At 41.5% G+C, this 15,983-nt stretch overlaps 1 protein-coding gene across 2 annotated transcripts in view; it reads left to right on the forward strand.

The window, feature by feature from the left end:
- The first annotated feature begins 203 nt into the window (after positions 1 to 203).
- Positions 204 to 15,983, forward strand: part of Ogt (O-linked N-acetylglucosamine (GlcNAc) transferase) — a 45,212-nt gene continuing 29,432 nt past the window's right edge. Inside the window, exons 1-4 of one of the 2 annotated variants that reach the window (XM_059251353.1) lie at positions 204 to 460; positions 3,188 to 3,368; positions 4,162 to 4,405; positions 12,605 to 12,673. In XM_059251353.1, coding sequence (XP_059107336.1) covers positions 424 to 460; positions 3,188 to 3,368; positions 4,162 to 4,405; positions 12,605 to 12,673 — 531 coding nt within the window. In that variant the 5' untranslated portion in view covers positions 204 to 423. The remainder of the gene's footprint in view (positions 461 to 3,187; positions 3,369 to 4,161; positions 4,406 to 12,604; positions 12,674 to 15,983) is intronic. The other variant, XM_059251354.1, reaches the window with a different exon arrangement.

Consider the following 15,983-nt stretch of genomic DNA (forward strand, 5'->3'; position numbering starts at 1 on the left):
GCCCACAGGGTGCCCTCAACCCGGAGTTGCCTTGACAAGGTTGTCGCATGCGCTCTCTATTAGTCGTGTTTGTCGCAATGGACCTTGGGCGGAAGGTTACGTAAGAGCAAGTGATTTTGATTACAGTCATTTGATCGGTAGTCTTATTACGCGCTACCTCCGCGGGGTACTTGATTGTAACAGAAAGTAGTTCCGGCCTGTGTTGTTTCGATCGAGGAGCCATCGCCGCCATTTCAAGACAGTGAGAGGTAGATGTCTAACAAGAGTTCCTAAGATTCGAGCCCAGTATCTGCTGCCGCCCCTTAAGCCTTCCAAAACACTGATACGGCTGCTGCCTTTTTCCTGCTACCTCTAGAAACATTCTTGCCAGTAGTGGCGGCAGTAGAAGCAATTACCCCCTTGCTCTATTTCAAGAAGCTCCAGATGGCGTCTTCCGTGGGCAACGTGGCCGACAGCACAGGTACCAGTGTCCCATTCTACTTTGGCAGACGTCCCTTTGGGGTCTGGTGCCGTCTTGTATCTCTCATCACTCCCTTCCCTCTAACCATCCCCATTACATCAGTGGCATTGCTGAACTCTCGAGTTCTACTGCCATCTGATCGGGTATGATGCTGTCGTCCGTTCCGTAAACATTCCCTCGTTGCTTGCTTGCATTTTGCTTGCTTTTGGGCTTTTTCGTTGTTGTTTTATCCCACCAGTGTTCTAGCCTTCTCTCTCGGGACGCTTTCTAGCACACGTGTGCGCTTAGAATGTCTTGGAATGGGCTGGCTGCATTGGAATCCCTGCTCTTTCTGTCTCCATCGCAACTGCTTTCTCCCCCAATTCCAGCTTGTCGCTCCCGCCCCCCGTGCACTTCCACCTCCCACCCTCCCATCCTTTTTCCCTTGGCCACATTTAGTCCCCCTCTGCCAGTCTGGGGCCGGGGTGCTTTTTTGATGTAATCCTAGTCTCACTTTGCATCAGGCAAAGACTAGCGAAAGCTCCTCGATGTGCTTCCAAGTAACCTCAAGAAGAGGGGACCTTGAGTCCGCACGCCTGCCTGCCAGCGCCTTCTGGTGTTCTTGGGTTGAGCGGCCCCGGTTTAGGTTGGAAATTTCCAGGGGTTCTCTTAGCCATCGCCCAATTGCACCCGCTGCCTCCGTCCTGAGTTTCCCACCCCGTCAGCCCTCCCCGCTCATGGCAACCACACCCTTTCTCTGCAAGTGTGCCAGCCCGAAGATCGTTTCCTATCCTTGGGGAAGAAACCACCTCGGTGCTTGCTTGGCATCGACCACCCTGCCCGCCCAATTCTCTCTTTGTGTCACTTTCTCAATGTATTCCTCCGCCGCCGCCTCTGGGTTTTCACCCCCATTCTTTAGCCCAGTTATCTCTTTATTCATAGGGTGTGTATTTTTTTTTTTAAGTTTCCATTCTTGCTTGAAGAGTTTGTAAAGCACCTGGAGTGTAGCTGCACAAGTGCAAAGCGGTTGCCCCTTTTCGACAATTCATTCCCGAGCCTTCGCTACTGAAAATAAGAAAACAACCAAATTGTAGGATTGTCCTTCAACTGCCTTTCCAGATTGAGGCTATTTGGGGCGGGAGGGAGTGAGGAACCGAGCTGCGCTTCTAAGGTTTCCAAGAGGATATTGTTTTTTGTTGTTTTGCAGTTGTGTGTCAAGATTTCAGTTGCTGGTTTTGGACATTGTGCGATAATAAATGGATGAATCTTCAATAGTATGTCATCCACAATTGACGGGAGTGGGATTAATAATTAGTCCGATCCCCGCCTTCCCGTTTTCCCACAGTGATTTTCCAAGATTTAAGATTCTGTGTTAGATTTTTGTAAGGGCTTGCCCTTTTCTGACTGTTAACTTTATTTGAGGAAATGGCCAGTATTAAAGGAGCAGATAAGCGACTTGGATAAGTGCCGACAAAGTAATGTGCTAAATTTAGGAGCTAGCAAGTGCTGCATTCTTGTCTAAAATGTAATTTTCTAGTTTATCTTAAAGCTCCGACCTCAGATTTGGACACAGATATTCCTGGTCTTTGTTTTTGTGGTCAGCTGTGCATTGTGTCAGGAAATTGCTTTCTAGGGTATCCAGAGCACTCATCAGCTCTGATATGGGGGAGCTTGGCTTAAATTTGAGCTTGTCCCCATGACCTTGGTAAAATTATGTACTACTAGGTCTGTGGTTTCCCATTCTAACCATCTAGATAGACTAGAGAGTGTTATGGTTGAATTTCTACTTCATCATTTATGAGAGAAATGTTTACAGCTGAGCCTTAGGCATGTACCTGGGCTTCAGCTTTTCATTGTCAAGTCCCACAGAAAAAAAGTATTTTTTGTCGTTTATTTTATATTTTGCCCAGTTTTCTATATTGTAGCATTTTTAAACTATTGCAATGGTAGGTTGCCTGGATATTGTACAGGGTTGTTTTCAATGTCCTAATCCTTCGGTGAAAGCCGGGAACACAGCGGAAAATGTTAGCGTTAAGGAAGTGTAGGTGGGATTTAGCTAATTTGGTCTTCTTGTGAGTCCTTGCCAGTAAAGGAGCAGCACCCTTTGGGTCTTTGTTTAAAATGTTTGGTGAACCCATTAAATGCTTTAGCCCTTGACAGATTCTAGATTATCAGCTGCTTTAAAAGTGAAATTAGCACTTGGACTTTCAGTTGTTTTCCTTAGGCTTGTTTTTATTGTTGCTCCTAAAAAAATAAAGCTGTGAAACTCACAAACAGCAGTATAAAGAGTTATGGAGACACCTGGTGTCACCTGCACCGAGGAAGTGTTAGAATATCCCAGCCCTTACCAACCCAACTTGAAATGTAGGATGAAGTATTGTTAGGACTAGGTTGGTGCTGTTCTGACAAATCTTTGTAACTTTTGCAGATTTCATGTTTAATGTTTTGTGTCAGTATGCTAACTACCTGTGATTTATAGCTCAAAACTACAGACTTAAAAAGAATCTCATTTGGAAGTAAATATTACTGTGGTTTAGAAAAGGAAGCCTTAGTAATGGGTGGATTTGAAGATCAATTCTGTAGATTGGGGCTTTAAATAAAATGCAGAACACTCTAGTGCTTTACATAGTTTCAAGCATTTTCATCTTTAAGTTTAATTTACCATATTTTTACATTTTTTTTTTGGTTTGCGTTTCTAACTTTTTGTTTTCCCCCCTCCTTCCCTCAAATGTTTTGATGATTCTCCAGAACCAACGAAACGTATGCTTTCCTTCCAAGGGTTAGCTGAGTTGGCACATCGAGAATATCAGGCAGGAGATTTTGAGGCAGCTGAGAGACACTGCATGCAGCTCTGGCGACAAGAGCCTGACAATACTGGTGTCCTTTTATTACTTTCATCTATACACTTCCAGTGTCGAAGGCTGGACAGGTAGGAGATGTCGGGGTAACCTGCCTCTGGGTGCTGAGCTTAAAAAATGAGAACTAAATATTTGAACTTGAGAGTTTTCCAGTGCTGGCTTTCGTCTGAGTCACCAACACACAGGTGCTCTTTTTTTTGCTCATTTTTGACATGCCTAGCTGCTAGGTTTTTCTCCCCTGTTTTGTGGGGGTGAGCACATTATCAGTATGACTAGGTTTTTTTCCCCTAGATTTTATCACTTGGGGCTGCTGCTTTATTAATTCTTTTCAGATAATTATTCGTAGTGTACATCTGAGCATCCAGACCTGACAGCTTAAGGGACTCTGGTAGGAGGGGCATATGTAGTTCAAGTTGGAAATACCTTCTTTAAATCATTGTTGCTTTTAGCTAATCACTTGAATTAATCAAAAGAGAAGAATTTGTACTTTGGATCTTTTAGTAAGTTATCATTTTGGCACACTTAGGCATTGTAGATGTGTGTCATTAAATCTTAACAACAAATGGAAAATGAGATTCATGCACATAGCATTTTTATTCTAGATCTTAATGATTACATTATACAATAGCAGTTTGGTGATAGATTCTAATAAGAATTTCCTTACATAAGAACCAGCTTTCCTATATGGAATCTGGGTATGCTCATCTTAGAAAAGTTTTAGTTTTCAAACTTTTCTTGTGTGTGCTGGTTAAAGGGTAATGTTCCGTAGAACAGGATTTTCGGAAACTGTTACGCTTGCGGATGAGCCATGTCTCCTCTTTTCTAACATGCATATCCATGCATCAACGCTTTCCACTTTTCCAGATCTGCTCACTTTAGCACCTTGGCAATTAAACAGAATCCCCTTCTAGCAGAAGCCTATTCGAATTTGGGGAATGTGTACAAGGAAAGAGGGCAGTTGCAGGAAGCAATTGAGCATTATCGACACGCCTTGCGGCTCAAGCCTGATTTCATTGATGGTTATATTAACCTGGCAGCAGCCTTGGTAGCAGCAGGTGACATGGAAGGAGCAGTACAAGCTTACGTCTCAGCTCTTCAGTACAATCCTGTAAGTAAAAGTTTATCAGTTGTTTCCCCTTCCCAGCATTCCAGAAAACAAACAAATATCATTTGATACTTTAGACAGGAAAGAAAGTCAAGAGTCTAAATATGTTTAATATGTTTATGCACTTGAAAGATGAAATAGGTTTGACTTGGTCTGCATGAGTTAAAAAAAAATCTACCCTTTTTAAAAAGTTAAATAGCATAAAAATTATCCTTACAAAAAAGCTGTATCAGCCAGGTGGTGGTGGTGGCGGCGGTGACGCTCGCCTTTAATCCCAGCACTTGGGAGGCAGAGGCAGGCGGATCTCAGTGAGTTCGAGGCCAGGCTGGTCTACAGAGTGAGTTCCAGGACAACCAGGACTGTTACACAGAGAAACCATGTCTCGAAAAATCCAAAAACAAAACAAAACAAAACAAAACAAAAAGCTATGTCAATTCTTTTGGTACTGCTAATAAAGCACAAGACACTTTTTTGTGCTATTTTAGTGAACTTTGGGTAAATTCTGATGGGTATGTACAACATTTCTTGATTTTTCAAGGAATGATGGGTAAAAGATCTTTTTTAAAAAATATTTTTATTTTATAATTAATTTAATTTTACATATCAGCCATGGATTCCCCTGTCCTCCCTCCTCCCACCTTCCAGCACTCCCCCCAATCCTCCTCCCATTCCCACCTCCTCCAAGGCAAGGTCTCCCCTGGGGATTCAGCTCAGCCTGGTACATTTAGTTGAGGCAGGTCCAGTTGCCTCCTCCCTGCGCCAAGGCTGAGCAAAGTGTCTCAGCATAGGCCCTAGGTTCCAGAAAGCCAGCTCATGCACCAAGGAGGGTAAAAGATTTTAATCTGTAATATAAAATGGTTTTTTAAAAATAGCTAGTATATTAGTGATGTGTACAAAACGATCTCAATTTATTCCCTCTCCCAATATAGTTAAAAGTAGTAGAATCAAGGCAATTATACATCCAGACCAGACTTTGCATTAGTTCTTCAATTCTTTTTTAATCTAAATTGCATGTGTTTTCAAGGGAGCAAGTGTATTCTGGTTGACAGATATTAGGCTCATACTGTATTAGACTCTGGGAAAGATGAAAATACAGCGTGTGAAACAAGAAATTTTTAAAGAAAACACAGGGATGTAAAACTTGCCCTGGAAACTGTTGATGTAATTAAGGGAAAGTGGCTGGAAACTTTTAAGAGATAAGTGTTAGGGATGGGGGTGGGTCTTGGCAGCCTGAGCTGCGTCAACATTGACTTTGCAGCCACCCTGGAAGTGCTTAATGATTAACTGGTACAGCTGCCGTTATCGAAAGTCGTCTACAAGTCAGACACTGCTGCTTCAGATAAAAGTTCTGAATCTTTACCGTGATCCTTTGAGGAGCATGGCATTATTTCCAGTTTTACCAATAATAAAAACCCCAATAGACTTCGTTATGTAACTTTCTTGAGATCACGTAGCTAGCAATAATGAAGTGGATGTTGAAACTTGAAGTTGAATTACTGAAGCAAATGTTGACATGAACGAAAAATGAAAGCTCAAAAGGGCCTTCTGTGCCCAAAGGCAGCCCTTGTGCCAGCCTGGAAACCATTCTGCATATATGCCTGGCTCTTGACTCCAGTTTTATAATTTAGCAAACAGAAGCTTATTTTAGTAGTTTGCCAAAGCTTTGTGATAATTTTTCATTTTAATATCTTTTAAACAATTATTTTTAAAGTTATTTTTGAAAATTTAAAAACTTCTATTACTTTTATTTTTAAAAAAAGATAAAAATCACTATGGAATGGCTGTTTTAACTGTTAATTGAGATGTATAGAGTTTGGGTCTGGGCCAGTTGTTTGTTGGAGTGACTACCTTAGTTTAGCTACATGTTGTTTTTATTTGTGTGTTCATTACAATAAATGATTTTTATTCATTAGTTTTTAATCTAGTGAGAAATTGCATAGGCTTGCAGATAATGAAAGTAATTTCTTACATAGTCTTTCAGAAGTTCTCCGTGTATGTTTGAAATTTGAGTTCATTTGTAATTTTTATTGCAGTCCTATCTAGTTACTAACAAAATGTTAGACAGCTAACCTTGAAGGGGCTGCCTTTGGGGCGTGGACTTGATTCTTCGTAAGGCCCAGGATATAGTACATTGTTTTCCTTCATTGTTTCTCCTTTACTTGTTGACTGTGTAAACTCAGCTTGGCTCTCTTGCACAGTTGTAATCGTGGTTAACTTTACTCTGTCCATTTATTTTGACATTGGGTCTTGTGTAGCCTAGGCTGGCCTCTAACTCACTAAGTAGTTGAGGATGACCTTGAACTCTTGATTTTCCTGCCCTTGCTTCCCCAGTGCCCAGTTTATGTGGCACTGTGGATAGAACCCAGGACTTTGTGCGTGGCAGATAAGCACTCTTCACTTGAGCTAGATCCCCAGCCCTGGCTCAGGTTTTTAGTTGCCTGTCTGTGTAGTAGAGAGTTACCTTTGCTGACAGTTGACCATAGGATTATATTGAGAAGGGAAATTAAAGTGAGAAACAGAGCCATGCTACTATCTAAATATAGCTATGCATAGTTTGTATTGTTAAATATCTAACCTATTAACAGGAAACTTAACATCATGTACTTCCAAAGCAAGATAACACTAAGACAACGAGTTTACTTCTTTTTTTTTTTTTTTTTTTTTTTTTTTTTTGGTTTTTCGAGACAGGGTTTCTCTGTGTAGCTTTGCGCCTTTCCTGGAACTCACTTGGTAGCCTAGGCTGGCCTCGAACTCACAGAGATCCGCCTGGCTCTGCCTCCCGAGTGCTGGGATTAAAGGCGTGCGCCACCACCGCCCGGCTGAGTTTACTTCTTAACGGCATTGGGGTGACCCCCACCTGGCTCTGTTTCTTATAGGGAGAGATGCTAGCTACTTTTATTTCTCTTTTTTTTTTTTTTTGACTTGAGGCATCCTTTTTTTTTTTTTTTTTAAGATTTGTTTATTTATTACATATACAGGAGAGGGTGCCAGATCTCATTACAGATGGTTGTGAGCCACCATGTGGTTGCTGGGAATTGAACTCAGGACCTCTGGAAGAGCAGTCGGTGCTCTTAACCTCTGAGCCATCTCTCCAGCCCTATTTCTCTTTTTTTTAAAATAATTTATTTAACTTTATTTTACGTGCATTGGTGTGAGGGTGTTGGATCCCCTGGAATTGGAGTTACAGACAGTTGCGAGCTGCCATGTGGGTCCTGGGAATTGAACCCGGGTCCTCTAGAAGAGCAGCCAGTGCTCTTAACCTCTGAGCCATTTCTCCAGTCCTTATTTCCCTGTTCTTAACAGTAAGAATAAAAACGGAGTTGTGTGAACTCCCTCGATTTCACTTCAATACGCCACAGTGGTTGTGTTTTAAGTTTTCAGGATGAAACTTCCTGTCAAATGCCTGGTGACAGTCCAGCTCTGCCAGTGTTTTGAGTCTGTTCCTTACAGTGTGTTCTTTGTGCTATATGCATTGCTACTCTAGCATGGGCTGGAATTGTAGGTGCAGTTGGCAGTCTGAAAATTAGTTGGAGAAGCTCTCTCTTTTTTTTTTTTTTTTTTTCTTTTTTGGTTTTTCGAGACAGGGTTTCTCTGTGTACCTTTGGAGCCTTTCCTGGATCTCGCTCTGTAGACCAGGCTGGCCTCGAACTCACAGAGATCCGCCTGCCTCTGCTTCCCAAGTGCTAGGATTGAAGGCGTGCACCCCCACCCCCACCCCGGCTGGAGAAACTCTTATTTTGCTTTTGTAGAAGTGAAAAATTAAAACGTTAAGTTCATTTTACTGATTTTCGGCAGTGCCTCTTTTGTAAGTTTATAGATACGTCAATTTAAAACGTAGTCTGTGACTGTATTCAGAAATTTTCAGATAGAGCTGTTCCATATTTTTATATTTGGAGCTGCCTTCTGCAATGTTCTGTGGCTTAATCCATTTGGTGAAATTTTCATTTGTCATATTTTAAGGCACTGTTTCCTCTAGTGTTCTTTCTATGTTGGCTCGTTAGAATTGCCCTTACTTGGCAATCCCTTTATAAATTATGCAGACAGTTCTCCTTTGTGTGATAGCTGTGAGCCTGAGTGTGTAAGTGGTTGAGAAGCTGTTTCTGCTTGGATGGTGGATAACACAGTGCTGAGAGTGACTGGCATCCCATCATGTGTTACTGTCATGTTGATTTTGTTCTTGTGAGAGTCCCAGATAGCTGAACCATGAGAAAAACCACCTTCCATTTCTACTTCTCTCTACTCTTTTTGTTAAGGTTGCTGGAAAGGGTCACATTTAAATATTCAAGTGCTTATTGTTGTGTACAGTGCTTGGTGAGGAGTTGGGGAATGTGTTCTGGAGGGGTTATCTTGTGAGACAGACCTGACCCATAAAGGAAAAAAATGATACGAGTTCCTCGGGTGATTATTGTTGGAGAGTATTAATCAGAGGACTTCCTGGAGAGGTGCTTAGAACCTAAGCATTTCTGTAGGAAGGTAAACAGCAAGTAGACTTACCAGGCTGAAGTGGTGAGTAAGTAGTAGGGAGAAGTGAGTGTCGTGGAGCAGAGTCAATTGGAAGACTTCAGAAGAATAGAGGCTGCCGAGTTTGAATTGAATTTGAGAGGCAGTTGAGAACCATTGGAGGTTTTCATCAGCCCGGTTTTCCTCAGTGTGTGCCTATGTGGAGGGTCCAGAGGTGGAACATTAAGAGGAAAGTCGCTGGAAGCAGTTGTTACACTGGGGGGGGGGGGCGGGGGGGGATAGTTACATAGGTATACCTTATTTCTGGTTCCTTTAATCATACCGTTTTTTCCCTTGTTTTTGATGCCTTATTCCTTTAAGTCTCTACTCAGCTATGAAGGCCCAGCTTAAATCTCTTTGAGTGTGTATGTCTAACTTATTTTCCTTGGTTTTAGATACATTATTAAATCAAGGTTTTCATAAATATTAACTATGGATGGGCAGAATGAGCCAGGTTTAAGCAATGTGATTTTCTTAGATACTATTTTGATTTGACAGATTAAGCAGAATTTGACACAGGGTTTTGAATGGACTTTTGGAGAATTGTAGTGTTCTTGTATTTTGTATACATTTAAGTATTCGTGTGTGTGCGCGCGCATGACTGTAGATTTGAATTTCATGATTATGTTTATTTTGTTTTTTCAAAATATCGTTGTTGTTGTTGTTATGTATATGTGTGTTGTATCTGTGCACATGGAAGCCCGAAGGAGGTGTCAGATCCCCTGGAACTGGAGTTATAGGTGGTTTAGAGCTGCCTAATATGGGTGCTAGGAATTGAACTCAGGTCCTCTGGAAGAGTAGCATGTGCTCTTAACCATTGAGCCATTTCTCCAGCCCTATTTTGGCATTTTTGAGAGTGATTCTCACTTAGTCTAGGCTGGCCTTGAACTGACTGAGTAGCTGAGAATGACTTTGTATTCTTGATAATCCTGCTCCCACCTCCCAAGTGGAGTTATTGACATGTGCCACCATGCCAGCAGAGAGAGAGTTGTTGTGTTTGTTTTCGTGGTACCAGGGATTGAACTCAGGCCTTGTTGTAGCCCAGACAAGTGCTGTGCCTCAGAGCTCTACTCTCAGGCACTCTACCTGTCTACTTATAGGATATGTTTTGCCTTTTCTAAAGTGGACTTATTATTTTAATGTAATCTTGAAGGTATTTATATTCTCATTTTCTTTTTTTTACAACTCTGGAGATCAAACCTAGGGCTTTTGGCATCCTACTTAATTATTTCCTACCAACTGACTTACATTGCCAATACATAAGAAAATAAATTTTTGTTGTAGGATGCTGTGATGAATCTAGATGATATAACTAAATAATCTTCCACTAAGAGTTCATAGAAACTAGCTGGTAAAATTATGTAACAGTGGGTAAAAATATATAGGTGGGGCTGGAGAGATGGCTCAGTGATTCAGAGCACATACTTTGTCTTCCAGAGGACCCAATTTCAAATCCCAGTACCCATGTCAGGCAGCTCACAGCCACCTGTAACTCCAGCTCCAGGACAATGCAATACTTCTAGCCTCTGAGGGTACATGCACTGACGTGCACACCCTATATTCAAAATTAAAAATAATAAAACAAATCTTTAAGAAAATACAGCCTTGGGCTGGAGAGATGGCTCAGCGGTTAAGAGCACTGGCTACTCTTCCAGAAGTCAAGAGTTCAATTCCCAGCACCCACTTGGAGACTCACAACCGTCTATAATGGGATATGGTGCCCTCTTCTGGTGTGTGTATACATACATAATAAATAAATTTTGAAAAAAAATTAAGAAAATACAGCCTTAAACCAGGCAGTGGTGGCATACACCTTTAATCTCCCAGCACTTGGGAGGCAGAGGCAGGTGGATCTCTGTGAGTTCCAGACCAGCCTAGTCTACAGAGCGAGTTCCAGGACAGTCAGGGCTACACAGAGAAACCCTGTCTCAAAAAACAAAAAAACAAACAACAAACAGCCTTTAGGCCCTTAGTTATTGTAGTGTTTCTGATTTATGTGGCTCAGAACAGCCATAGAAATTGGTGAAACTCTAACATATCCCCCATTAAAAAGTGGTAGAGGGAGCTTGTGTAAGCAGATTATTTAGACATAGCCTGTCAAACAGAGGGCTACCTTGTTAAGTTGGTTCAGAGGAGGAAACCTACACAAAGTAAATAGCAAGATTATAGAATTCATTATTTCTCAGAACACAAATAGGATTCCAAAGTGCTTAGACTAGTTACAGAAGGTGGTTAGTTGGTATTAAGATTAATGAATGGTACCTGTGAGTTGTTTGCATGTTTTGTTTATTTATTCATGTATTTATTTAGAGTCAGTCTGATTCTGTAGTGCAGGCTGGCCTAGAACTCACTATGATATTAACTGCGCTTGGGGGTGGGGCTTGAACTCATGACGATCTTCCTGCCTCAGTTTCCCAAGTGCTGGGATTACAGGTGTGTGTTCTGTGCTTGGTACATGAGATGCTTTGAGGATTACTATCAGCCTGTTCTTAAGGCCACTCACTACAAGATAACCATACTCTTCCAAAGTATCAATCACTGCTTGAGAGACAGCACTAACTCAGGTGGATCATGGAATTGTCCCAGTTTAGATAGCCATTACCTTTTTGGATCATCTAGTGAATGACAGTAAACAATACAGAGGCAGTTTATCAGTAAAACTAATCGATTCTGGAAACCATTATACAGTTGCTGGAAGAATAATGTACATGATAGTTCTTTGGAATATTTAATAAAATTCCACTTTGTAGGATTTAATTTAAGGTTATTTCACCCACGTAACAGTTTGGGCTGATAAACGTGCCACATATTGCCATTATCTCTGCTTGTTATTGACTGATAAATTCCACTGGCAAAAGCAGACTGTGCAAATAAAAATTTAAGCTCACTATCTGTTGAGCATGTCATCCAATGAACGGACTGGTGTGTCAGGGCTAGCAACACAGTTGAGCTGCTAATAAAAAGAGTCAGCCGCTTTTCATTATTCACCCACTCCGCTCTGATGGCACTTAATTCTAATGAGTAATCTAGTGGCAGGTGGCAGGATTGAGGCTGTGGCTGGATGGTAATCCTCCTGCCTAGGCATGAAATGAAGTAAGGGTTTCTAAATAACCCTGAGAGTCAAAGGGTAGATTTGCTGACAGGTAATCACTTGCTGAGTGCAGCGCTGTTTTTCCTGCTGTGGAAAATTTTCTGCTCCTTGATACAGGAGTGATTCATCATAACCTTGAATTAAACAGTTGAATAAATATGCAATAATTTTTTTTCCCCAACCGGGTGATGTTCGGAGAGGAGAGAGGCTCTAGAAAGGTCTTGTAGTTGTAGTCTTGTGTTTGAAACTGATGAGACCAAATGCATTTGAAAGGATATTAGACAGTAGTTCCATATACAGATCTCCCAGCCAGAACTGGAGCAGCAGCTGATGTCAAAACACATTTATATCTGTGTGGCTGAAGATAATATTCATACTAAGCAAGAGAAATAAATTCTGTAAATGTTTTATAAATTCAGGTTAGATTTTCACCATCAGGTTACTTTTGGATTTTCTGGGAATTAGAAGATGAATTGTGGGCCTGTGCTTAAGTTTGTCAAGTGCCACTTTTAGTTGACAATAAAATGGCAGAGCTAGATGTGTATAAGTGATGTTGGGATATTTTTGATGAGAAAACACTATAACTAATGACAATATCTCTGGGTTTCTAGGATTTGTACTGTGTTCGCAGTGACCTGGGGAACCTGCTCAAAGCCCTGGGTCGCTTGGAAGAAGCCAAGGTAGGTGTTTGCTAGAACACATTTAAGCATTAGTTATGAAAACCTGTACCTTTTGCCAAGTCTTCAACTCTTCATTGAGCTATCTTCACAAAATAGTCCTATGAAACTGAGGAAAACTCTCGGCATGACTTGCCTCAGACTAGAGCAGGACCAGGCTTTGGCATATCTGTTCTAAATCTGGGGGTAAAGCAAGAACGTGAGCATCGTGGAGCCTTTCTGCTGAGCTAGATCATCTCTATAACAATGGGCTCCTTCGTGATCTTATGTGGGAATCAATAACATTCCTTCAAATCTGAGGCTTGCCTGCTAGTGACAAGCAGAGTGCCTGTGGTTTGGCTCAAGACGCCTATATGATGCAGGTGCCATTGAAAACGCTGCTCTTCTAAGTCCTTTGTGGCTTGTAAGTGGAGAAGAATTTCATCCAAATGTTACCCTGTAATACTGGCATTTAAAATTCTTATTTAACCTTCCTCCCTTCATCTTCCTCACCCTTTTTACAGTGGAAGAAAGGCTGTTAAAATATTGCAAATTATTGATTGGAACCTCCTGCCCTTCCTGTCCTCACTTCCTTCCCAAATTCCTTTTGCCTCTTTCCCCAATCCTAGTTGCCTACCTTCTTTTTCTTCCTCACTTCCTTCTTTTATTCCTCCCCACCCACCTCCTTAAAAAAAAAAATCAGAAGGACAAAGCTGGTTTGTTTGGGAAATGGACTGATCGAAAGAAAACTTGCCAAAGTGGAAAGGTGGCTTTTAGCATTCTGTGTTTCCAAATAATGAATTTGAACACCAGGTTGGGTTAATTAAAGCTTTTGGTATAATTTACAATTAAATTTATAAATGCAGTTGTCTTGTTACAAGCCACCTTACGCAACCGCGCTGCAGGGGTGAGGAGTGGGGAGAAACCAGAATGCTTCTGAAACTCCCACCTGTTGCTCTGAGCCCCACGCGCATGCTAATGCGTGGAGTGTATGCGCAGCGTAGCTGTCTGTTTGCTCATCCAGGGAGGGAGAAGGCTTTTCAGTACCACCTAACGTTAAAAGCACTAGTTTTAAGTGCAAAACTCATAAATTCTGCCAACACTATGGATTAACCTTATGTAGGTTTCCAGCTGATGAACTATGTTGATTTCAATCTTAGCTGATAAAGCAATTGGTAATTTCTAGAACAAATATCTGATATGCGCCTATCAATTGTCACCCCACCAAGCGGACAGCTAACATGAATTGCACTTCACTGCAGCTTTAGACATCGGTTTAGGCTGAGACGTTGCGCCTGCCTTAGGTTGCTGACTTCTTTATTTCAGAGCTCTGGAGACACCTAGTTTGAAAAATGTCATTCTGTTTTTTTTGTGAGAACTTAGTAAACCAGAAAATACTCTTGAGTGAAATGCAATGTATTTCTTTTGTAATCAGTGCATTTGAAAATTCAAGCCAGCATACATTCCTAGTAGATGGCAGCAAAATTAAGTTGTCTTTGTAGAAAATGAAGAGCCTTTCTTCCAGCAAAAATCCCTGCTGTATGCAATAGCCCTGATTAACCCTCTCCCTTCTGCATGTTTCCCATGTTACAGACTTGAGACTGTCCTCATTCCCATATGTAATAGACATCCAAAGAATTTCAATTGCTTTGTTGAACTTTTACTAATGATCTTGTTTTTATTTTCTCTCTTGTTTTTGGTTTTTCACCATTGATATTGTATTTAGAAGGTTTCAGGTGGGTGAAACCTCCTATTCCATGCGTAAGGTGCCTCGCTGAAGGGAGCTCGAGGCCTGGATCTAGGGCAGACACACAACCTCCTCCTCCTCTTCCAGCAAGGAACGCACCGAAAAGTCACATGATGAGAAATATGGTAACGGGTTTGTAACTGCCACAGCAAAACAATTTGCCTCCATGCCTGAATCTTCTGTCTTGTGGCTTCAGAAACAGCTTAAAATAATTTTATTTACAAGCAAGTTATGTAAAAGAATGTTTTATACTATAGCCACAATTCTGTCAAAAATAAGTAAAAGTTAATTAAGATATTAAAATTATTAGATAATTTACTAGTAAAAGCTTCTAACTCTTCTTGTTGTTCATTTTTTTTCCTTTTTCTTCTTTGTTTGGATTGCAGCATTCTGCTCTTCTGATGATGCGCTGTGACCCTGCAGTAGCGCAAAGGCTGCGCAGCGTTAATGCGCATTGCGTGCGAATGAGCCCCTGTGAACGGTTGACTAGATGAGTAATCTGATTGACTGGCTCTCTCAGCCCTATTCTGTAGCCTTTTTTGGATAAAATTGGGTTTTAACGTACCTTGAGTCCAACTAATCTCATTAAGCAAATATTCTCTACGGGCCTGTCTAGTAGATTAATGGATCTGGTTGGCCGTTTGCTGCGTCTAGGGGTGTTCTATGTAGCGCAGCAGTTCGCAGCGATTGCGCAGTGCGATGCTGTTAGGTGGCGCCAGCGATGTTTGCGCTCGCATTACAGGGACCTCAACCTAGGTGCAATCCTGTCATGTGAGGTTTTGTTTTCTTCCTCCTCAGAAGAGAGGCGTGTGCTGTGAGTCTCAAGAGTCTGAAAGTGAAAACGTAAACTGATGCTCACTGACTTGGCAAAAACATTTTTGTATGGCTCAGTGGCTTAGTTTTGATCTTAAGGAGAACATTATTGTAAGCAACATTTCCCTTAACTTTTTTGGTTTTCTATACAATGCATGATGAGAGATTGAAGGCTTGGGGAAGTTCTGTAGGAAAGAAACTTTGTTGTTTGCTTTGTCTCCTCTCCCACCCTTCAGCTCATTTTAGAGCTGAAGGTGAACTTGAATTTATGATCCTCCTGCCTCTGTCTCCCAAGTGCTCAGATTACAGGCCTGTGCCCCTATACCCAGTTTAAGAAACCTCTTTTCTATTTTAGTTGATGATGAAATTGGGTGTTTTTTGTTTTTTGTTTTTTTGTTTTTGTTTTTGTTTTTGTTGTTTGTTTTAGTTTTGTTTTTCCTGTGTTATGTCTTGGCATTTTGCAGAACACCTTTTGGGGAACTTGGGCTGGGGAACTTAGACTTCATTGGTATCCTGTTGAACACCAGTCTCTAGAGCCCGAAGGTATTCAGATAAGAGGAGTACAGCATTAGTGTTTAGCAGCACCCAACCTCCCAGATGAGTCCCGGGATGAGGATTACTCTTTGGTTGGCAGAACTGAACATGGTGGTTTGCACTTGGGTTCTGGTGGCGCAGGCGCAGGAGCAGCCAGCTGTGGCAGCGCATTAGTTTTGGCGCAAGCGAGCCTATGCTGCAGGGTCACTTTTGGCTGGTCAGAGAAGAAATAATAATATC

The sequence above is a fragment of the Peromyscus eremicus genome, chromosome X (assembly GCF_949786415.1).
Source record: "Peromyscus eremicus chromosome X, PerEre_H2_v1, whole genome shotgun sequence".
NCBI lineage: Eukaryota > Metazoa > Chordata > Mammalia > Rodentia > Cricetidae > Peromyscus > Peromyscus eremicus.